Raw genomic sequence first — 25,797 nt, 5'->3', positions numbered from 1 at the left:
CCATAGCTTAGCATTATAGCTATTCCGTAGCGCCGGCAGCCAGTGCAGATCTCTGGCTTGGTCGAATCAACTTTCGTCGGGTTTTTACTTCCCTCAACATGGGGTGACCCTCAGGAAAACAATAGTGGGGTTAAAAATCGCCAGACTTCTCCTTTAAGCCGATATAATTAATTCATCATATATTCTATGGATCATATTTGTTGCATTTTAGGACTGATTAGTGATAATAAATACAAAAAATACCATGAAAAGTATTACTTAACCCTCAAAAGCTTAACTTACAAACAAGTCGTGTTGTAATGAAGACATTTCCATGGCCATTGATGTTTTCAATGTTTTTATTCACTTAAATTCTCGAGTGTTAAAGCAACGAGAAAACATGTTTTACATCCTTTGGTGGGATTTCATTACACTGTATTGATATTGTATATGTAAACTAATAATCTTTGATGCCAGCACTTTGCCAATACAAAGGAAAATCAACAGCACAAACAAAAAAACATACCAACATTGTTTCAACATAGAAATAAGCAGAAACGAATGACAAAAAAACTAACAAATGAAACAATTTGATATGCGTTTACATTCCATCTTCATTGGTTACACTGGACGTTGCCTGGTTTTGCTATCACAGTTCGGCAATGATACAAAAAGAACTACAGATCTTTTTATTTTTTCTCCATAAAGAACTTGCGAGTACAGCAAATCATTTTTCTATGCACTTCGCATCTGCTTGGGGTGAACACTCATCTTTTGGATCGATATCCATAAGGAACATTCTGAAAACTAAAGAAAAAGCGTTTCATGTTTTGTCAGTCAATCTTTTTTAAGGAGTAAAGCGCGCGCGGGGTCTGGGGGGTGGAGTTGTGGTGGGAGCTCGTGCGTCACCACATTGGGCCCAGAAGAAGAATAAAAGAATAAATGACAAAGGGTTTACATAGTAACATCTACAATAGCACAGGTCATTGGCAGCTTGGGGTGGTGGGGGGCAGGGAGGCGAAGGAGCTCCAAGAGGCTGGGGGGGGGGGGGGGTTAGGACACGAGCAGGAGGTCGGAAGAGGAGGAGGAGAAAGAAAGAGACAGAGTCAGAGAGACAGAGACAAAGAGATACAGGGAGAGAGAGAGAGAGAGAGACGGAGATAGAGAGAGAGAGAGAGAGAAGAGAGAGAGAGAGAGAGAGGGAGAGAGAGACAGATACACACACAAAGACTGACAAAGAGAGAGAGAGAAGGAAAGGTGGAAAGAGTATAAACGAGAGACTTGACGTGAGAAGGAGTTTCAGCACGGCACAAAGTGGCGATCCGGATTGGTTTTCCTTATATCCACAATGCACTGACAGCAGAGAATGCTTTCACCCTTTTTTAATATAATCTTGTTTCCATTCTTTTCCATGTTTTATCTTATTTATAGACATTATGTTTCAGTCTATCATTCAGCTGCAATTATTTCGAGGAGATCTGGGGCATCTAGCCGACACCAGAAGCAGTCCAGCCGATGTATTTTTTCCACACAAGTGTTTTGAAGAGGAGGGCTAGTTCCCCGCAGCTGATTGGCAGCACCTTACTGCAGGCATGTCGATCACAGAGGAGGCGCACAAGTCTTTTGCTCTCCAGTTATCCCTGTCCCTATAGCAAGGGACGACAGTAGTGGGTATGGCTCCCAAGTCTCACACGTCTCTGTACGTCGATGCAAGCGTTGCTCGGTTACACTTTTTACTTTTTTATTTTTTATTTTCTTTTGTCTGCATCATTTGCATTATTTCCATTTTATATATATTTATCTATCTATCTATCTATCTATCTATCTATATATATATATATATATATATATATATATATATATACTTTATTCATATATTCTTCTTCAACTCAAACATAGAGTTTATTTGTTGTTGCTGCTGTGCTCATCGGCTGGGCACGTTCAACTCATTGTCTGTGAGTCCACTGCACCCGGGCTAAGCAGACGCAACACAATGGCCTTTCCTGTCTGCCTCGCCCTCCCTCCTGCAGAAAGAAGGGTGACCTCGCCTTTAAGGTGGAGCATTCAAAGGCAGAGAGAGAAGAGAGGACAGGGGGGGTGAGGGGGGGAATGGCGATACTGCTAGCGTGCGCATGTCGCTGGGCCGGCAGGAGGGAGGGGAGGGGTGGGGACGGGGTGGGGTAGGGGGGTCCCTGCAATCACGCCTCAAGCATCCATTATCATCATCATCGTCGTCATCATCATCATCATCGTGGTCATCATAAGGACCAGGAGTAGCCTCGGGGCCGAGGGGGGAGGAGCCTGGCCCGAATCAACGCCCGTCCCTCCATCGCAGCCGGGCCCCAGCTCTGCCTCGCAGCGGTGCTTCTCACACAGGACCCCCGAGTAGCCGGTGGTACATAGGCAGCGCTGGTGGTCCTGGCACTGGCCACCGTTCTGACAGCGCAGGAGCTCCTGGTCACACACCCGGGCTGTGGGGAGCAGAGAGGAGGAGACATGGACCAGAGTGAGGAGGGCAAAAGGGGAGCGTGGCGGAGCAAGAGAGGAGGAGGACATGCAGTCCTGTTGCTAACCAGTCCCTTTCTAGCGGAAACCGTTTTGTTCCTTGAGGCCTAGGATTAATAAACACACAAATAGGGTCTGGAATAATTCATATACTTAGTTACTGGGTAGAAAAAGCAGTTACACAGATAGATCAAAATATAGAGCCGTTTTACAAAATATAGATCAAAATATAGAGCAGATTTACAAAATATCGCAACATGTAATGATGACTATTGACTTGAACACAGTTGGATTGTTTAGCTACAGCACACTTGTTTCCTGAACCAGATGTTATTTTGATGTTCATTTCAGTAATTTAGCAAATAATGTCTCAATTCCTCATTAAAAAAACTGCAGGTACATCTAAAACAATTTACGAAGCAAAAAACATGGCTCAACTTTGACGGCTCAACATCAACTTTGCCTAATAGACAAAAGCAAATGTTCGGCAAGTCATTGTTCTGGATCCATAACCAACACTCCTTTCAGGCAATTACTGCCCTCTCATTTATTAGATGGAAAACAATATGTTTGCCATGTTTTTCATGTACTCAGCTATGCATAAACAAATTTTATTAGTTTATTAATTAGTTTTAGGGTTACAAAGGGTTCATGTGGTTGATAAGGAATGCCTCTTCCCTCATTTCCTGCCTGCTATCTAATTCTACATGATACCAATACAGTGTGGATGGAAGAAGCCAATTAGCTAATAACAACGTTGTTCTGGAGATAACACATGAGATGCTAATCAAGGAGCATAGCAGGTTAGCTTCAGTCATCCATTCAATTTAGAGAAAATACGGGTTAGTACAAATCTGAAAGGGCATTCCTTTTCATTAAACAGATACAGCTTCTTCAATCAGATATCAAATAATCTCTGAAAGGAAAAAATACATATAATGGTCATAGCAAATATAAAGTGAAAGCAAATATTATTTAACTACAGGCTATTCAATCCTATGAGTGGAAAATGATATTCACCGGGTCAGTTTCTGCAATATTAAGATAGCTGGAAGACAAAGAACTAATCCCAGATAGGAATTATATGGGATTGTGGGTGAAGGTACTCAAAATTGTGTAATAGCTAATTATAAATACATGTGCTACAAATAAATACATACATGGCCTGATTTTATAGCAAATCAACCTAATCAGATGGATTTTTTTCTAGATCTATAATCTGATCTCAATTATGAAATAAACAAACGAGAACAAAACACCATGGATTTTTACAACCGCAACACTGGTCAAGACAAATGTATACGGCTTCAAAGGGTTTTGAAGTGTGAATGCCATCAATAATAATAATAAAAAAGGCTACTAAAATGAATGAATTTGGGTATCAAGGTCTGCTACAATGATCAATTCAGAGGGTCTAGCTCTACAGGAAGAGATGCAGTTAGTAAGTGACCTTGGGGTCAAGGACACTTGAGAGTAAACAAGACCAGGGGTTTCTTATATGAAATCGGGTCTGAAATATTGAAACATAGGATTATAAATTTTGGGGCTTTAGCCCTAAAGGAATGGACTCACAAAGCATCATTAAACGTGCCATTGAAACACATTGAAAATAAAAGGCGTTGCAATAAATTTATGGAAATTCTTTGGAAAAAGAAAGGAACTTAGGCCATTCGACCTATCAACCAGGGAGTGCCTTGGGATAGCTCTGTGAAATCGGGAATCAAATGATCTGCAAACAGAGGGCTGCCAGCAGCATGCATACCCTGACCCTAACCGTGGATAAACGTTGCATTAGCTAACAAACTGGACATCATATCAATTTACTGAACGAAGATTATGAAAAGAAAATAAATATATAATCTGAATCGTTATCAAGACGTGTTTTGATGCAGAAACTATCTTAAAATGTTATTTTCCACTTAGAATTAAACTAATGTCATGTATTTTGTTTTTGCAGTCAGGAACTTGACGTGCATGACGCATTGCTGTTTCTTCCACCAGTCAAAAGGGGGCGCTGTACTAGCCAACGCTCATATGGGTCGTTTTGGGTCCAACTGACAACTGACAATGCAGGGCTTGAATGGAGCATAGACATAGCCTTCATTGGATACTCCACTGCACAACAAGAAGAAAAACACAGCCAAGCAACACACCAGAGTCTGTGTACAAATATAAGGTATATTGACTTTTTTATCCTGATTGTCTACCAAGAAATCAAAAGTGTAGTCAATATCCAATTCTATTTAGATAGATTCTTCATAGATTCTTATTATTCGTATCAATACCAAAGAAATTGTGAAGAAGAAAGTGACGTAAGTCAACTTTTTATTTTGGCGACAACATGATGTTATGACGCAATGCTGCCTTGGAAGTCTGTCTCACTCCGGACTCTTTTTACAGGTAACTTCCTACAGAAACACTGCCTCCAAAGGCAGAGAGAGCTAGAGAGCAAGGAAGCAGGCAGCTGCCTTCCATGTGGGACACAGCCCCAGTCTCAGGATCACAGGGTGTTTCATCTAGTGACTAACGTTTTGCAAGAATCAGATAAACATGCCTAACAAATAATACCACTTAATGAAATAAATATAAAAGTAAAGAACATTTAGACTCATTCATATCGGATTAGAAGTTTGTGCAACCCCTGAGCACAACTTAATGTGAGTGACTTGTGAGTTAAAATGAATACACACATCCTAACTGGAAGAATCCTTTGTTATACAAACCCAGGCCTCTGGCAGTCGTCAGGTTGTGTTTGAATTCCTCCTTCAAGATCAAACAAGAAAGCAATCAAGTGAAATAATTAAATGGTTGTGTTTCCCCATGAGATATGATCACGATGCAACAAGACTTGATTAATGAGACATCGACCTTGTGTCTTGTCCAACCGTATTTATCAATCCCGGTTCTCTTGAAAACATCTGTTTGATTGTCTCAAAAACAAGCAAAAATTCAGTCAATAAATAATATATTTACTACTGAGAACTTTTTAAGTGAAAATGTGTCAGATTTGTGCCTCTAGCGGTTTGCTAGTAGTTGCTATGCAGAAAAACAAAAAAACATTGCAAACATTTTTATATTCCCTGTACTACTACTCTTGACCACATATTTAAATTTAACACTAGGATGTGTACTGGTGTACAGTGAAATTTAATTTTGGTGATTGTTGCTATCTGCAGCTATCATCATTTACTACATATATATCTAGGTAATTTTATTTAGAGGCAAACATGATGCTCTTACAAACAACTGGAATCCCATATTTCATAATTTTAGAGACAAGGCTCCAAGACTTGAAGTATTGGTGGTTTATGGAGCCACCGTTGCTGTCTCTGAATGAATACCGGTGTCTTTAAAGGTAAAGTCATTTGAACTAGGTAAATGTTTTACCATTGCTGCTGCTAGTTAAACAAGCCAGATGACTGCGCTTCCACCATTGCATACAAGTAATTTACGGCTAAATGCATTGTTGTTCCTATTTACATAGTAATTCCCATTTATTCATTATCACCCGTAGCCAGTGGTGTAGTCTAGTTTTTTGTAGTGGGTATACTGTGATTCCCTCCTAGCCTCTTCCACACCCGTCCTACCACCACCACACTCACTGTCGCATACAGTAGCCTACAACCACCATAAGTCATTGGGATTATTCAACACTCGATATTGTCATCAGTTTCTAGGACATTAAACAGTCAAATTAAAATTACCATTAGGCACTAGCATCAAATAAACGATAAAGAATCAATAAATAAATACTTGTTGGCTATATAAACACTGTATTACTGTATATGTCACCAGCCTGGCGCGATACTATTGTGAGAAGGAGACGACGACGGGATACTTGCGTCTGTCCTGTGCAATAAAGTTTTAGAGTTTTAGGGACAAGAAAAAGAGTTGGTAATTTGTCAAACAATTACAACTCAATAAAATAAAATACCCTATATAAGAAAGAATAAATGCGGAAATACTAAATAAAAACATGTAGGCTATGTTTTCCATACAAAAATACTTAAATAATAAATTAAGATAAATAAAACATATCAGCAACCGTCTAAGACGTATTATTGTTATTGTTATTATCAATGACACTCTATGACACTTGGAATCCGCCACAAGCGTGGCTATCACAAAGCTAACCATTGCGGACGTCGCAGAGCACAATGTCAATATTTAAACTAGAAACACAATGTCAAGCTTAAACGTTTATTTCTTGTTCCACGTGCGCTAAAATGATTGATTGGAAATATGATTGTTCTATATATTGGGCGTTTGTCTGTGGGGACCACCGTTTATATGCCTAGAAGCTAGGTGCTTGCTAATGCTACATATCCGGGTGTACTCCCGGTAGAAGCTAAATGCTAAAAACAATAGTATATAGTAAAAACAATAGCCTGTCCAATAGTAATTAGGGGCGAGGGAGGGCCATCAGACTTGTCACTCAAACCTGCACGCCAGTAGTAAGGAGAGTTGATTCATGATATATTAGTCAAGCTGAGGTTGACAGCACACAGGTTGAATTTATGAATGAAAGTATGTATGTTCTGTGACAGAACTGTCATACTTTCATTCATAAAATTAACAGAATTTCCGCCACTATCGAAATTGATACGTGTCATTGCGCATTTCTAAGTGGGCATACGGAAATGCTGGAGCTTTCTTAATGGGTATACGGCGTATACCTGCGTATCACGTAGACTACACCACTGCCTGTAGCACTTCATCTTTACATCAGGAGCTGAGCCTATTTACATTGGTAATTGACAGTCCACTTTATTAGAAACTGAGATATAAACTCAATATATACTAGCTAGTTTCTTGCAATAAAAGTACCAATGTCTTCAGATCTTGTTTTTTCAGATTTTCCTCAAAATCTGGAAGAACAAACTAAATGATCTGCAGAGTTTGCTGTCAGAAGAGTATATTAGCCATATATGTATGTGTTGTGATTACCTTGTGTTTTATCTTGCTATATTTAATTCCTTGGATGAAAGAAGGCCTTGTACAGAGCTGAAAAGGAGTATGTTTGCACCTTGAAAAGCTGTTATGCTGGTGGAACACAATGGACAGGGAGAATACTTTCAAGAAAAATACATGTTTTAACACTGAAACAGAAGGAAGAGACATCTAGGGTGGGTCAGTTCTGACGGAGGAGCCACAAGACCATCAACTAAAGCCCAGTCATGAAGTCTACCGGTTAGGTGAACGACAAGTTTTCAAAGGCCAACAGTATCAATGACAATACACTGTCCTCTGGACCAGAAATAAATGTACAGATGTACCACATATATGTTTAGTACCGCAAAATTATAAAGGAATCATGTAGTTTGGCTGTTTGTAGGTAATAAGAATTTTTTTAAATAAAATCCCATGATGCTGAAGTCATCATTCTCTGAAACAGCCATATCTTGGACCAGTTTTAAGGTCATACTGTACCCTGTAATAATATAATAGGTACAAAAGTCAAATAATGACTGCAGTATCAATTCTCTCTAAATTAATCCCAAACATTATGTTTATTGCTCAGTAGATCATACCAGAGGGGAACCTTCAGGGCCTTCTAGGCCTTCAGAGAAGGCCTTAAAAATTGTAAACCAAAAAATATGAGTATTAAATAATATGTGTATATATATATTTTTTTTTAAACGATTTAATTTAATTTAATACAATACATTTAATACATTTTCTCTCATCTATGTTCTAAAGTTAAGTTTACTGTCAAGTTCACATCAGCAATGAAAGGGTTACTGTCCTGAAACGTGTTATCCAATCAGAATCGTCCGTCTCTATCGTAGCCCGGTTAGCTAGCTCATTGATTGGTTAGGACTTCACGAATCTCGGGGAAGGCCAAGCCATGTGTTTTGGTTTGGAGAGTGATGGGAAAATTGACCAATCACGGTTTGATTTTAAGTGGGCGGGACAAAAACAAAAGATTGTAGGCCTTCGTGAAGTCCGAACAGGGGCAGAGTGGTGAGAGCCGTTGAGAGACAGTTAAATGGCGGACGAGAGCGACGTTGTGGCTAGCTTGATAGCATCGCCTTTTTCAAGGCGGTGCTTCACAGAAAAACTTGAAATAATAAAAAACGGAAGACCAACTCCAGAACTGGAATTAAAAGAAAAAGTTAAAAAAGTGGAAAGGCATTTCAAGACAGAAAATTACCAGCGGTATCCATGGATGACGGGCTGTAAGAAAACAAACAGGCTGTACTGCTGGAGTTGTTTACTTTTTACCAGTGACAAGTCATCCACCTGGGTCAGCGGCGGAGTGCATGGTGCATGGTGTGTGTTTTAGATAGATAGTGCGTCTGGCACACGCGTGCCAGACGCACAGAGGCATGCGTAAAACAGCAATTTTGACCCTCATGCTGTTTAGTTAATTTTTTTTAAAGTTAATTTTCGTTTCTGTTGGATTTTTGTGCGTATTATGGAGCCGTTTTGGTCCATGTTTGTAAGTCTTTTTCCCCACATGATTATATTTTCATAAGTTGCAACAAACGGGGTCGAAGTGTGTGATTAAAAAGCACCACGGTCTGCTTCCCGTTCACGCATCGCCTCCTTCAGATGCAGAGACTTTGTGTTTATTTGTTTTAAAACATGAAAAATGTAAGAACCGGAGCCGGTCGGACTACTGAAGGCCCAGCTGTAGTGCTCACGGTTCGCCACTGGATCATACATACCGCCTAATAATAAAATAGGTATGTTAAAACATAACTACAACATAAGTTATTTTTAACATACCAAATTATTTCCCCCACTATTCCATAACTTCACATATTTTTTTCTTCACTGTATGTTGTTAGCTGTAATCTTAAGAATACTAATATTCTACATGCAAACTTCCCCAATACACACATCCTAATATACAAACATCTTTGGACTTAAATTTATGTCTCTTAAATTGGTGCAACAAGCAATACAACGGTTGACATTGATGACAATGCCAGATGACCAGATGATGATGATGATCAGGTGCTAGGTTTGGCAGTAAATGCATGTTGATCCCTTGGGCTTGTTTTTTAAACATTTCAGGCAATATATTTACTAAGCATCATATTTGTTGTATTTGTTGAAATTCTCTGAAATGTTACAATTCTCTTTACAATCCGACAGCAATTAATCAATCAAATGCTGTGCATATTTATTTTAAATATGACATATGTGGCTGTCACAGGCCTGTTTTAAACCCGTCCAATCCCTGCTTCAGGGAAATGATCAGATGGCATACCTGTCTGTCTACCTACCTGTCTGTCTACCTACCTACCTACCTACACACACTGTGTCCTCATTGCTCTTCAACAAGGCTAGGTAAGACTTTAGCTTAAGCTAGCAATCTAATCATGTGTCTTGGGGGAGTGGTTTTTGCAGAGATTCCTAAAGGGAGGGGTGGGATTTTTTCGGTTGGATTCTTTTAAAATTAAAGCTTACTCCAGCTGGTTTCCCCAAAGTGCCTATCCTAGCTTTAAGAAGCACTTATCATGTTCTTGGAAAACCATTTGTGTGAGAACCTTGAGTGCAGCGCTCTACGTCTGTCACTTTCTCATCACCGCAACCTGTCCACAGGAGCAAAACATCTCACTAACCACCGGAAAGCTGTGACCTCATCTATCCCCTTGCATTGCATAGGCTTAGTATATTTCCAGGGTTCTCATCATAAACAGGAGGTTCATATGAGTCTGAAACAGAGGTGGGCTGCATGTGCTACAGACCCACCTTGTATGTGTATGTTTCATTCTATGGTTGATCAAGGTTACCTTGAAGTTGTGATGCTTTCATTCTGTTTTAAAGCATATACTGTGTTTCAATGTTGATGTTGGCAGAATAAACAGTGTGTACAATAAAGGCTGACAGCAAAGACTGAGCTAACCTTGAGTTGTTCTCTCTGTCTCTGTTCAATATCGCTTTCATACATTCCAGTGTCCTGTGTAACACTGCTGAAGAGAGCATCTGTCAATCAAATCCCCTGAGCCAATTGGATGCAGTCAGCAGCCAACAGGCATCTACCCCCTTTACCCAGGTGAACTAAATCACCTAATCAAGGAGTCAGTTAAAAGGCAGCTGGACACAGTCATTTAAAAACCAGCTAAGGAGAACTTTGGAAAGAGACATTTCTGTTTTCAACCCTGGACACAAAGCCAACTTACCAATACTGAGACTTCAAGCCCACGAGGAGCTGATGTGCTGCTGCTGAGGAGTAATGTTCACTACTGAACACTGGTCAGGCCCTATTACTGGAGCAGAGAAGATGGCGAACTAAAGGAACAACTTCAAAAGACTCTCAAAACATTCCCTTAAAAGGCAGGCCTCAAGCCTGGCTGTCTGCTGTGGTAGGACTTCCCCTACCTACGCAAACAATTGACTTCAAACATTCTGCACACAGAAATCAGATAACTGCAGTACATGATGTGTTGGGTGCATTGATTTGTTTGATTGATTTACAAATATAATTGGGAATGTTTTCTTTTGTATGGAGGGTAATAGACGCCCTTAAGAATTGTACACGGCCCTTAAGAATTGTACACGGCCCTTAAGAATTGTACACGGCCCTTAAGAATTGTACACGGCCCGTAAGAATTGTACACAGCCCTTAAGAATTGTACACGGCCCTTAAGAATTGTACACACCCTTAAGAATTGGTTAATTGAAGGCCTATTTTTCTTATTTAATTGTGTAATTTTTCTTGATTTAAGTTCAAGTGTTTTTGTTATTTGTTAACGTGAACTATGGAATACAACACCGGTTACCACCATTCTGTGTCGTGTGGTCATTAATTCTCCACCAGCTCCAATAGTCTAACCTGCATTAGCCCAGTGCACATTAATTTGTTACATCTTGGTTTTTGAACTTAATATTTATGTATCCTGAATGTTACACCTGATTGAAAAGTGATTGTCTTGCCGTAGCTTTGTCCGCATTGGCTGACTTTGTCCAGTCGTCTGGCCTATCTAGGGGATGGCACTGGCTATAGCTGCCATCGAGTGCTCATTGGGTATTTGTCCTCAGCCAAGCACCGAATAAACCCGGGGCTGTGATTAGAATACACTAAACCAACACAAGACCATTGCTGATTTGAACGAGGATGGGCACTAGTTTTTATTGACCTGCTGGTCGACAGTATGGCTGGTCGACAGTATGGGTGCAACTACTGTGCTGAACCATGCTAGCACAAAACATTGCAGTGAACCTGGTTCAAACCAGTCTGTGATCTTTGCTGCACCTTCCATTCCCCATTTTTTGACTCACGATATTGCAAATATATTCATACAAGAAAATAGTCATAACAGTCAAAACAGTGAGTCTTGAGTTGTTGATTCTAGTCTTGGTTAATATTTTGTGAACAGGCCTTGGTTATTTAGAGGGCAAGGGGGTGTGGAATTTATTCCTCTATGGCAGCTGGACAAACCAAGCATTTCTGCAGGCAAAGTACATGCTGCTAGGCCAGGCTTAGGAAGTTGAAAGAGGGGAACAAACAAAGTGGAGAGGGGGATAGAAGGAGGTAGAGAAAGATTGGGAGCAGATAGAAGAAGACAGACTGGAGGAGAGGATGTATGTAGGGGGGGAGGGGCAGGGTTTACTTACGTTTGCAGCCACTGTCCCACAAAAAGCCGCTCAGACAATCCCGACACTTGGGCCCTGTAGTGCCCTCCTTACATTTACAATATCCTGTGCCATCACAGCGATCACTGACTGAGCCATAGGGGTTACAATTACAGTCTGGAAAAAGATAACACACACGCACAAATGCACACACATATAAACACATACAAACAAACTAGAAAGTTCCCATCAAGTTTCTATCATGACACAAGTACAGAGCTCAACCATCAATCTCCACTGCATGAAAAAAGATAGCAGAATCCTTGTTTCACACTCAGCCAATCTACCCCAAATTATGCTGGTATCTGGACTCATGTAGGAAGAAAAATGTGACCATTTCAAATGTAATCAAAGAATAGAGAATAAAATGAATTTGTTGCTAAGTGCATGAATACTTGCAAATCATTGTACTTAAAATTCATTTTTTCATCAGATTCCTGTAACTGTTAAACGTTGTGTGTGGAGAAAATCAAGCGATGCCTTCAGCTTTCATTAGATATGAAAGTAGTTCCTCTTTCAATGCACATGCTGTACTGACATTTGATTGGTGTACAGAAGTAGAGACAGAAACAATTTTCAGCAGAAAGAATGTGGGTTAGATGGACAATTATGACATTTATGATGTGAGATAAATGCGAACATGGCCATAATGTTCAAAGTCTTGACATTGATGGTATAGCATATTAAAATGGGCATAATTGTAATGTCTTTATTTCACCATCCAAACCGATGCATATGGTCAATAATACATCTGTTGGCTAATGGCTTGCGCTATTAAAAGTGCAAGCAGTTTTATTTTACACTGTGCTCTACTGACCTTTCCTGAGCCTTGTCATTTTTATTTTCAGTGACAGACCTTGATATACACATCGCACCATGGAGGTGGTTGCATGTGTTGCTGCACACCCACCCGATTGATGCGAGGTCACAGGGAGAAAATGGTGACAGGGAGTGACAGGGCCTGGTGGTGCTGGGGGGAGGCGGGGTTGACTACTGGAAGGTGGTGGTGGGGGAGGGGGTTAGGCCAGGGGAAATTACAAAAACATGACATATGATAGTGAGGCACCTCTGACTGTTGGTGTGGCTACTCTGCAATTCCCCCCATTCCACACACAACCACATACACCTAGACAACACACAGACACTTAGACATCCCACACACACTTATACCTAGAGCACAGAAACACACACACACACAGACAATGCACACTCATAGACCACACACACACACAGACAACACACACTCATAGACCACACACACGTTATGTTTCAGAGATGGTGATTTACGGTAACTTTCAGAGAACCTGCCAGTTTCCTAATGCAAAACGGGATATAATTCTTGATAATTTACTCATAAACGATCAAGTAACCAAATACTTAAAGGGGTGATATTATGCCACCAGGTGTGAGTGTGATTCACTCAAACATAGAAAAAGTGTTAAATACTTGGCAATAAAGTATGAAAAATATAAAATATAGTATAAAAAAAATTGATTTAGATTCAGAAACAAGGTTTGTCAATGTAAATACCAATGAATTTATAATGCACGTGTGATTAGATTTTGGACTATTTTACAATAAATGGATGCATAGAACTAAAATACCTGTGAAATTTGTGAAATTCACACGGCCGAATGAGGATAACCAAAATTGAGACTGGTGTGTAAACAAACAATAATACAAACAAACAGACAAATCGAAGGTGGATAACAGCTAGAAACATGGCGGGCAGAACAGATGGGAGAGGTGGGCCTCACGATAATGGAGGAGGATGAGGATGGGTCTGAATGTTTGCAGCAATAAAAACCCATATGCATCTTATCGTATGTGTATGCGAGGGAGTTGGATGGGCGGGGTAGTCGGGAGGGTGGTGTATGCGGTTGGAATGGGTTGAAGGGTGGTGGGAAAGAAAACTGACCTATGCACACATTCTCGTCTTCGAGCTCCGCCGACGCATTGCGGAAGTAGCCCAGCTTGCAGAGCTGGCAGTGCTGCCCCCTAGTGTTGTGCTTACAGCTCACGCAAATGACGGTGTTTAGCAGCTCGATGTAGCTGCAGCGGTGGGAATGGCCGAAGCACTCGCAGTCTTACAAAGAGAGAGGGGTGGGGGGGGGAGGAAACATAAAAGGGGGAGGGGGGGTAGATACAGGGGGAATAGAGAGAGAGGTGGAAGAGGGTGTCTTAATGTGGATGATTGTTTGTCGCTAGGGCTCACTGCGTGCGCTGCAGCAGAGTGAGTTAGCATCGGGGGTGGGGGGGGGAAAGGGTTAGCCTACGGCATGGGAGGGGCCGCGGCATGCCGTATTGACAATGGAGAGACAGTTAGGTTAGGTGGGTAGGTCAGGTTAGTATTAGTAATAGTAGAGAACGGTAAGGGAGAGGAGAAGGACGTCAGAGAACGATTAGTCTGTCTAGAAACACAGCCAGAGTAAGATCCCAACACATCACGAGAGAGAGAGAGAGAGAGAGAGAGAGAGAGAGAGAGAGAGAGAGAGAGAGAGAGAGAGAGAGAGAGAGAGAGAGAGAGAGAGAGAGAGAGAGAGAGAGAGAGAGAGAGAGAGAGAGAGAGAGAGAGAGAGAGAGAGAGAGAGAGAGAGAGAGAGAGAGAGAACGTCACTTCAAAACACACCACAACACATGATGACGGAGGAAACCAGCTTATGGAACATCGACACAGACACGTGTCACAGGAGGACACGGCACAGGCAAAAGCGCGGTCAAACTAATGGTGAAGTTGTGGATATGCTCTCGGTCTGGGGAGGTTTATAGTCTAGTGGTGACCTTTTTATGAACTTATCTTGTGGGAAGAAAAGGTCTTCAGTGGCGCTGTAGACCACAACCATTTGGAGCTAAACACTTCCTGGATATGAAACCATATGTAACCTTGTGTCAACAACTATTATATTATTATTATAAACATTATTATGGTGTGTGTGTGAGAGAGAGAGAGAGAGAGAGAGATACAGAGAGAGAGCATTACAGATACTCTAGTATGCCATGTTCAGCTAAAAAAAAAGTTTAAAAGGTTTTTTTACACACCTGCATTGTACCTAAACAGTCTTTCGATATAAAAAAATCAAAATAAACTACAGAAAAAAAAGAGATGCAGAATAAATAATCCAATAGGTGCAGGGCGGGCTAATGATCAAATCTGAATAATTATTTGAAATGAGGACGCAATAAAAAGCAATGAAAGTCACAAAGGATCAGCATCTGGCATGAATGTATGGCGCAGACACCTGGCCAGCTGTCTGCGCCGGGCCCCGATCAGGGAATGGTGGTGGAGGGGGATGGGAGGTTCAATCTGTTCCTGTGAGCCGGTGCAGGGTTGCCCAAGCCCAGATGAGTTCCTTAAGCCTGTCCCACAGCCCGGTTGCCCAGCCAGAAGGTTGAGTGGTGGGCCGGGCTGGGAGCAGCAATGGCACCGGGCTAACATCCCAGAGAGGGCTGATTATTAAGGCTCTGGTGTGGAGGTCAGGCCTCTGCCCAGACAGGCCAGGCTCCTTTATGAAATGACAAAAAGGGGAAAGTGGCCTGTCCATTTTACCACCCTTTAGCCTGCAGCGACACTACTGTTCGAGTGTGAGCTAAGACCTTTTAAATTAGACGCCCTGCCTCTCTAACAGACAAATAATCTCTCCTTTCCAGAAATAGACTACTGTTATAAATCATACCACAAAGGGAATAGAAAAGCCCCAAAAGGCGGTCCCTAAGAATAGTCGTAGTGGGTGATCACCTGCTTTAACGAGGGAGGTGAATAGTGGTTACAAAAGATTCCATGTGCACATAACAAACATCCTTGGTTTTCCTCTGTAAAGATATCTACCAAGAACGATCAGGGTTATAGATGCAGAGTGTTCTTCCGTTGGCCATACTATTAAGGGGCCCAAGCAACTCACCGAAGGATAAATATAATGGAGGTTTTCAGTGACAAAGCAGTGACAACAGAGGTGTATAGAATTTGTGCGAAAGTCCTCCCCTTTATTTGGTCGCTCACCAGACGAATGCCGTTTTACTCAATTGAAAGGAAAACACACTAAATATCCGATAAAGTCATTTTGTTCTGTGTTTTAAATAATGGTGATATTGGTGCTCCTGATTGAATATTTACATTTACATTTAGGGCATTTAGCAGACGCTTTGATCCAATAAGTACATTTGTCAGAAGAAGGAGAAACAATATATCGCTGTCGGTAAGGATGGTCGTAGAACCAAGTGCATTAACAATCGCTAGGTTAACCCATTTCCCGTATGGATAAGATGCTACACAACTACGTTCTATAACTAAAGTACGACATACAATAAGTGCAGATTGTATGCCAGGACAAACAACATACAATAAGAAGGAGAGGTGGGAGGGGTGGCGATGCAGAGTCTAGGTGAACTCTGAACACGTGAGTCTTGAGTCTTTTGCAGAGGCTGGTGAGCGACTCCTGACATCGGCATCGGAATATAATTATAGAATTCATAAAATGTTGTATGTTGGCACCACGTGTAACGATGTGTAGAAAGAGTGACCATTGAGGACATTGGGTGGGATGGTTGTGAAGGTGGTAAGGCAGGGTTAAACAATGAAATAGTTACACAGGGAGAGTTCAAAGCTGTTTAGGGTGGTGGGTGAATCCTAGAGCTCCTACCTCGCTTGCGGTTCGCAACGTGGACAGTGGGAGCGGTGGACAATGCAACTCGAGGCGCGACTGGACAAATCAACAAAAGAAAAGAAAGAAAAGCAAAGAAAAACAAGATGATAATTTGGTTAAACACAAGGAATGTAATGTTGGAGGGATCAGAGATGACTGGTAAGTTATGTTAATAAATAACAAATAGTAAGCAATGACATATGAAAACAATTTTATAAATGGCATTCAATGGCTAAAAAAAACACCAAAAAAGGCTGCATGAAGAGGTAATAATTACAGAAGCCCAAGATATCAAACCTAAAGTTTGTTATCAGGTGTCTTCAAGTGTTTGGTTCATGTCCTCCCTCTCTCCTCTCTTTCTTGCTAAAAGTAGCCAGACAGACTTCCTGTCACCAAGGGTGGCAGCGTGCTGAGACATTTCATCCTTTAAGTACGTGCACATACAGCAGCTCGTGTTTGGAATCACATTATATGAGGACACAGCAAATCTTCTAATTTATTTCCGGTCAGAAGGCAAACAGCGCGGAAAAAGGAAAATAATAGGGCTGCCAATGTCATTGGCCGATATAAACCTCCAGATTCATCTGATTTGAACGCTTGGCTGCATTAGTGTAACTGCAGGGGGCTCACAGGTCATATGTTCGCTGTGGCTGCAACACATCACGTCTTGTACGATTAAGCCAAGCTGAGCCTGACTATCAATCTGCATCAAACGGTTGCCTTTCTGCTGTTGAGTGAAGTGGGAGCTGCCATTCCCATCAACCCCACATCTTGTTAACACAAGTCTTATGGTCTAGTGTAGTGTTCAATAGAGCCCAGTGGATACTGCATTTTAGGGGCAAATGCCGATACCGATATATGGTAGTAAAATAATTGATATATAAGCCAATATTCAAAATATATAGTAGATGTATCAGCCTTTATTCATATTGTGGTATCCTTGGGGGTGGAGCAGATGCTTGGGATTGGCTGCTCACCCACGTCACATTTAAACCATGAGCTAAAGGAACCAATTACCTGCAGTCTGGGGAGGAACTACCAACCTTCACACATGATGTCAAACTGTTAATGTTGGGAGTGTACGAGGATGTGCTCAGTTAAAGCATTTAGAGGTTCAACCACCACAGTAGAGGATTTATAAATCAGTGAATAGGTTATGTAGATTTCTAAAGTTTTCATATCGGAAAACATATATGCCAATACCAATATATCTGTGCTAGGCCAATATCAACCGATATTTGTGTGTGTGTCTATTTTTGTGTTTGTGTGTGTTCATATATGAATGAGCAAAGCACGTTTTGTGGATTTAAAAGGATCATGTGCTGAATTGTATAACAGTGTAACACAGTGTAAAATCCCCCTCTGTGTTTGCTGAAACCTTTATCAAAAACAGGAATTAGAAACATTAACGTCTAAACTATCATTGTTGTTTAGTTAGTTTTTCTTCTTTCTTTTTGGTTTTGACTATTTACAGAGTTATATTAACCTACATCAACATCATTAGCATCATGGGATTTGCCTACCTTCTTTTCGGTTAGCGACACCTAGGGACGAGACATTTGGGCGAACAGCATGCAATTGAGAGAAACCAGTGTTATTGATATAAACACAAGTCGGGGGGAGTGGAAATCCTATGAAACTCTACAGATGTTCAAGTGGATGAGGTTGGGGGAAAGGGCAAGTATTTGACAATTGGTCCTGTCCTTAGAACAACATTTTGTATGATTGGTGGTGGTGGGGCAGAGATCTGCCCATCCCCATACTGGACATCATCCAGAGCTTAAACCTCTGTCCACCTGACACCTACATGGAACCATATCTAAACCATATATTTTGTGAAGTACTGGTACTTATAATTTACACTTTACACTTTATAATTTAGAATTAATGTTTATACTGTCTGTTTTGTTTGCCCTGTTTGTTCTGTCTGTCTTTACTTTAGCATTTACTTAAGCATTTACTTTTGCATCTATTTTTGTTTCAGTAGTACTTTGTATTTTTATTGTATTGTATATTATCCTGTGTTTTCCACTGCTGCTGGGCTGTTGTAAAAAAGGAATTTCCCAGGAGATTAATAAAGTTGTTATCTCTATCTCTCTCTCTCTCTCTCTCTTAATGTAACTTATTTTGAGAATCCATCGTACATCAAGGGGCACAGGACTCCTCTAACAGGACACTGACTCCAAATCGCCTGGATGTTTGTTTCCTTCTGGATGTAATTCCTGAACCCCTTTCAAACATTGTTTGGCTGACACAGCCCACAGCAATCATACCAAGTGTCAGTCTGGGGGCTAAGAACCAACTGGGCAGACGAGGGGTGGGACTGGGTGTGTGAGGTGTAAGGGGGGCTAGGAAGTTGAACAGTATACTGTGTACACACAAGACAACCAGAGGAATGGACATGCCCAGCGTAAGGCCTCAATTCAGTTACTGGACAGGAAACCAGGGGTAGGTATGATGAAAGGGGAAACGGACATAGACGGACCCCAGGAGCCATCGTTTTCTACAATGGAAGGTATGTGTGGGTAACTCTCCACCAGTGGCGATTTCTCTAAGACTGCAAGGGAAGCTCAGCTTCCCCTAAAATTTCAAAAATTAAATGGTCAAATATATACTGTTGTGACTGTTGACTGTTGTGTTAACAATAAATAGGCTACCTCCCTCAGCAACACTCGCACAACACAACTACAGCAGAGAACCGTCCTACACCTAACACAATGGACCAAGGCCATTTAAGCAGCCTAGCTCTGCTGGCCATTGAGAGGACACTGGTCAAGTCACTGGAAAAGACAGCTAGTTGGTATGACAGGGTTAGCATTTCCTTGAAAAGGAACAGAGAGTAAAATTTACATATACATAAATTGACAATTTATCTGATGTAGGCCGAAAATGAGCTTCCCCTCTTTGAAAGACCAGCAGCCGCCACTGCTCTCCACAGTGAGTGAGTGTCGCATTCTTATGTCCAAGGAAAGGTAGCGCGATAGTGTGCAGTATGTATTCACCCTGAGCTACAGTGTGCAGTATGAGCTACAGTGTGCAGTATGAGCTACAGTGTGCAGTATGTATTCGTCCTGAGCTACAGTGTGCAGTATGAGCTACAGTGTGCAGTATGTATTTGTCCTGAGCTACAGTGTGCCGGATCCAACTGCCGATCGCCCGTGGTCCAATCCATAGATGGAGGACATCCTGACACCGCTCAACATCCCTATTTGGTTGAAAGAAAAACCTGCATGTTCCTAGACCTCCGTGGCACACGGTTACCCGACCCTCAACAAACGATAAAATGAAAGCAAATCTACAGACAGATGATATTGTCCACTCATGGACTCTATCTTCCTCTCTCTCGCTTCTCAGAACTGTATGACACTTATCCTTTATGCGAGCCAGAGAGCAAACCGCATGGAAAACTAAGATGTGTTTGGGTGGGTGGGGGTGGGGGGGCAGTAGTAATTTGTTTAATTCAGCACATTGACTATGTGATCAATATCTAATTACAGTGTATTTCTTGGGGAGGAATAACAATGAATTAGTAATGGATGTAATACCGGGACAGAGAGTGATAGACGACTGCAGCCGGGCGGAACCTCATGATTACCCATAAGATGGTGTTTCCCTGTGGGGGGTTTGGAGATGGAGAGTAGCGACTGGCGTGGAGTGAAGGGAACCACGGGGTGCCTGGGAGCTGCGGTGGAATGGGGGGTAGGATAATTGTTCTAATCACACCCCTTTCATTTCCTCACTTAATTTCTCCATCACCCACTTTTCTAGGTCCCTGTGTGTGCATGTTTATGTGTGACCTGGTGCTATCAACTTTGGTGAATCACATGGTGTTTGGGTAATTACATTGCAGGAGTGTACGGTTAGCCGGCCTTAAGAGTAAACAATGGTTGTTTACTAGGTCAACTGGGCGGCATTAGCTCAGGAGGTAGAGCGGGTTGCTGGTAACCGCAAGGTTGCTGGTTCGATCCCGGCTCCTCCTAGCTCAGTGTTGTGGTGTCCCTGAACAAGACGCCTCACCCTAATTGCTCCTGACGAGCTGGCTGTCTCCCTGCGTGGTTTACTCCGCCTGTAAAGCGCTTTGGATAAAAGCGCTATATAAATGAGGACCATTTACTAGGTCAACTCTGTGTTTGAGAGGTGTGTTAAGTCATCTTGTCTCTGGTTAGACATTAGACAGATCATTGGACAATAGTTTGAAACGTGGTCCTTATTGTCCCTCACAATGGGAGCCCCATCATATGTCTGCCTTCACTGTGGGCTTCCTTGGTGTCTAAATGTTGACCCTTCAGCCATTCAGAATATAATTAACACATCAGAAAGAGAAGGGTGAATGGGGGGTTCACTGGCTCAACATCTGTCCCATGTTTGTTCCCATGCCAAATCAGAATCATCGGAACGAAGAAAACAGTCATGGTTTGGGAGGAATCAAAACACACACCCAGAATAGAAGCCAGCTTCTTGCTCGGTGAGATGCCATTTGTGATTTTATTTTTTATCATATCAATCAATTAAGCAATGGTTTGGCTACGGTGCATATTGCGTCTGGGTTTCGTGCATTCATTATTTTGTGAGCATATTCAGGTAAGCTAATGAGTAGGGATGAATTTGAGTCAACGTCATACAACCCAGCATGAGAAGCAGTCATGCAGAGCTTGGAACCCCCTCCCCCATTTCATAATATTTAGCATTAGCAAATTCTCAATCAACTTGATATCAAAAAGGAAAATCCAAAATCCTAATCAAAAAAACGCTAAAACGATTCCCTAAGAAGTACAGTTTCGTCTGTGTACCTCACCTCCGATTTGAACACCCACTTGCTTTTTTTACTTAGGCTAATAAAAAACGTTGCTGTTTGTAATCCTGTGGTTTAAAATAGCTTTCTCATCTTCGGTGTGCTAACAAAAATAAATATCTGAAAACCTGAGTGTTTTCAACTGGATTCTGTCGTGTTTATTAAGAGACGACGGTTTCTCATCAGAACCTCCCTGAGGGCTCATGTGGAGACAGGACTTTTGCTTTGTAAGTGTGTCCTCTCAGTATCACACAAACCACCAAGCACTCACACACACTAACCAAACCAACACTTCATCACTCAGGCACATACACACTCACACTCGCACTACTATCTCCATAAAGGTTGTGACGGCTACAGTTGGGCATGGTCTTGCCTGAACTTTGGATGGATTAGAGAGAGAGAGAGAGAGAGAGAGAGAGAGAGAGAGAGAGAGAGAGAGAGAGAGAGAGAGAGAGAGAGAGAGAGAGAGAGAGAGAGAGAGAGAGAGAGAGAGAGAGAGAGAGAGAGAGAGAGAGAGAGAGAGAGACTGATTTAGGGCATCATGTGTCTTATGTGCAGAGGACCTTATGTAGAGCACACACTTGCACACACTCACACACACACACAGTTCCATCTAGGCCATGCATTAGTAGCGTAGGATGGAGGGTGGGGGTCCGGGGCAGGGATGGGGGAGGAGGTGGGTAGCTGCTGTCATTTTCAGGTGTTCAGGGGTGAGGATGTTCACATGCTCAATGACATGTGTGTGTGTGTGTGCTTGTGTCCGTGTGTCCGTGTGTGTGCGCCTGTGAGAATGTGTGTGTGTGTTTGTGTTTGCGCATGTGTGTGTGTGCGCCTGCGTGTGTGTGTGTATGTGTGTGTTTGTGTATGTGCATGTTCGTGCGTGTGGCTGTGTGTGTGTGTGTGTGTGTTTGTGTTTGTGTGTACCTGCTCACCACACTAAATGGCGATAAAAGCGAGAGACCAGAACAATGAGCAGAACGGAGCCGGACTGTGAACACACATTGTGAGCTGGTCAATAACCTTCCCTCCCGTGGCTCCTGTGTTACGCAGCCTTCCAGGCAGCCGTAACCTGAGACGTGGAGCCACCTCCTTCCTCCTCCTCCTCCTGAGGCGCTACTGGCTGACGAAGATAATACCACACCGCTTATATTAAAATGACCTCTTGTGACAGGATGCTGCGAGAGAGGTTCTGGCACTTTAATATAGTCTAGAGATGCCATTTATTTATAAAGCATGGGGAAGAGAGGAAGATAAAAATAAATAAAAACAATAGCATTGGGTATGCATTGCTAGGCGAATGTTATCAGGTTGAGTCTGGTTGTGGTGAATTAATACAACCCCACTATTGTGACAATTTAGCTGTTGGCTATGGAATTTTTTCTTGGGATGAATAAATACAATGTAAAAATCACGGAAAACAGAATGCTTTATTTTTTGTAGCACGCTATTCAACTGGCAGCTCTATGTGAGACAAATGGAGTACATGTGTTTTTAAATTTGGCTGCCAAGTTTACCTAAAAGAGGGAGAGGGGGGGAGGGGGGAGGGGGGGAGGGGGGCAAGCATGCATGCAAAGCGAAGCGTTGAGCGGTTGATAGGCTGAGATCCATTGAGATGGTCTACTTACTCACTGGACCCACGTTGTTAGGGATACCTGGAAGAGAGACAGAAACACCCACCCACCCCCAGACAGAAGTTATTGCACAAGTCAATAAAGATTTACATAAAAAAATGTAATCAAGTAGAGGGACTAATTGTATCTTTTTTTTTAATGCAAAACGCTGGCATATTCATAAAATAATTAAACAGAACAATAGTAGCATGTTCATTGATGGGATTCTTCTTGAGCTGGGAATACAACAACTAAAACAACCCAGCACGGCGGGGTCATGATGAAGCTCGGTTGACCCAACAGTACGACGAGTTCCGTCATTGTTTGTAGGTTCCTGGCACATGTCAATGTAGGAAACAACAATTGCCATGATTAAATTGAAGTCATGATGTCATTGTGTTGCGAAACCTGTTTCACTGATCCAACGATTATACTGAAAACTAAATGATGCACCCTGAAATAAGTTTCAGGTCCAAAACGCAGAGAAAATACTTACATATTTAGAAATACCTGTATACGTGGGGACTAGGCCCTATCGTGTATGTGTGTGCATGCATGCATGTATGTGTTTATGCACATACTTATGTGTGTGCATGTGTTTTGGTATGCGTGTGTGTGTGTGTGTGTGTGTGTGTGTGTGTGTGTGTGTGTGTGTGTGTGTGTGTGTGTGTGTGTGTGTGTGTGTGTGTGTGTGTGTGTGTGTATGTATGCATGTGCGTGTGTGTCTGAGTGTGCGGTCTGTGTGTGCAACAGGAAGCAGGGTGTGAGGCCCAGGGTGTTCCCAGGCCCAGTGGGCTATGGACCAGGGGTCATGCGATGCCTCCAGAGACATCACACATGGAAATGATCAAATGGCATCAGAGACGATCAAACCTTCAGCCACAGAAGCCCATGCTTTCAAGGCTTCAGATGGACATCTTCTCCCTCTGTCCCTCTCTCTCCCTCTATCCCACTCTCTTCCTTTCTCCCTCTCTATCTCCCTCGCTCTCTCTTGCTCTCCCTCTCTCTCCCTTTCTCCCTCTCTTTCTCTCTCTCCCTCTATCCATCTCTCTCCCTTTCCCTACCTCTATCCCTCTCTCTCCCTTTCTCTACCTCTATCCATCTCTTCCTCTCTACCTATATCCCTCTCTCCCTCTCTATCTCTCTCTGTCTCCCAGCAGCCAGCCAATCCCAGGTGCCAGACGGCCACTGTGCAGGTAATGTGGCCCCGGCTCATCCTGTAGGTGACTAGATATCTTTCCTCAGCGGGGGGCACTGCTGTCACGGCTCCCAAGAGATTGAACTATTCTCAACACTACAAGGGTGTCTCCTCATGCTCCTCCATTCCCCACCTGAATGCACCATGCTGGCACTTTGATCAAAAGCCCAGGCTCCACAAAGATGTAGCCCAATGTTAACTTTCACATGGTTGATATTTAAATGCTTTAGAAATACTGAATTAGCTCATTTATAAAGTGCCTTTTCAACAATATAATATTGTAAACAGCCAACGGACATTTTACAGTTATAAGGTCTCCCCTTGCAGCCCCATGAATCAATTAATTACATAAGAGAGAGAACTATATCAACTATATCATTTTGTGACAATTGCTACAAATTATACACTTGTAAGTTGTGATTTTTGACCGGCAAATCATATTGAATATACAGTATATCCATAATTGCAAATTTTTGTGTCTTACAACTGTGAAACCATTTTTTTTTTCGTGAATTTGCTTTAGTGCATTTGTCGATCTTAGCTTGTGGATACAAACTGCTGTTGGAACTTAAATCTTTTTGGCACTATTCTTCCGCAACTAAGGAAAAATTAAATCCACAAATGCACCTGCCAATAAGAAGCTAGGTTTCTTATAACCAATCAGAACATCCATTTGAGATATCCATTTAGCAATTTTTTGTCATGTACTTTTAAAAGGTAAGACGTTAAAATACTTGATTAATACTCGAGATTGTTTATTATTGTTCAGCACATCTGAATAAAATGAACATATGAATGAGTAGTTTAGGGAACGCAAACAAGTGACTGATTAGGCTAGAGTTAGGATATTGGATAAGGTAAGCAGCACGTTAGCCTCCAACCGCCGCAAATTCCATTGGAATTTACAATCTGTTGGAATTCCGTTGGAATTTACAATCAAAAATTCCAAAATTGGGGAATTAAAGAAAAATACTTCTATATTAGTTTAATATAACATTGTGTTGTTGTAGAGTGGTGAATTGAGTTGGATAAATTAGGTTATACACTAGTATAATAGAAACATTATACAATAATAAGGAAGAGAGCTATTTTTGGAATAACATTACATCGCTATTGATATTGAGTCCATATTTGAGACCTCTAAACCATAAACAAAAACATAACTTATGGGTTAAGTGTTTTTAGGCTTTGTGATTCTGTTGACTTTTGGATGTTTTTTCTGTTCAGTTGATTTTGGATTGGATGACCTAAGTAAGATTGAAAACACAAAGTAATATTAAAATAGATAAACATTTTCAAATAATAATATATATAATTCAATCTATGCTCAATGGGAATCACACTGAATACTATAGTATTACTACTTTGCTATTACTATTACTACTACTATTATTACAGTAGTAGTACTACTGGATAGTCATAATTAACTCCTATGAGGAGTTCAAAAATCACAATTGCACATACTGGCTAGCCGATCGTGTA

The 25,797-nt window shown here is 41.6% G+C and overlaps 1 protein-coding gene across 1 annotated transcript in view; it reads right to left on the bottom strand.

The window, feature by feature from the left end:
* Positions 1–2,184: 2,184 nt before the first annotated feature.
* ntng1a (netrin g1a) overlaps positions 2,185–25,797 on the bottom strand; it is a gene marked incomplete at both ends in the record, with an annotated part of 124,327 nt that continues 100,714 nt past the window's right edge. Inside the window, 4 exons of the mRNA XM_084474855.1 lie at positions 2,185–2,450; positions 12,055–12,189; positions 13,991–14,158; positions 23,133–23,159. Coding sequence (XP_084330981.1) covers positions 2,185–2,450; positions 12,055–12,189; positions 13,991–14,158; positions 23,133–23,159 — 596 coding nt within the window. The remainder of the gene's footprint in view (positions 2,451–12,054; positions 12,190–13,990; positions 14,159–23,132; positions 23,160–25,797) is intronic.

The sequence above is a fragment of the Micromesistius poutassou genome (assembly GCF_964030765.1).
Source record: "Micromesistius poutassou genome assembly, chromosome: 11".
Taxonomy (NCBI): Eukaryota; Metazoa; Chordata; class Actinopteri; order Gadiformes; family Gadidae; genus Micromesistius; species Micromesistius poutassou.
Note: the sequence above shows the minus strand (reverse complement) of the source record. Positions and strands in the feature narration are given on the sequence as shown.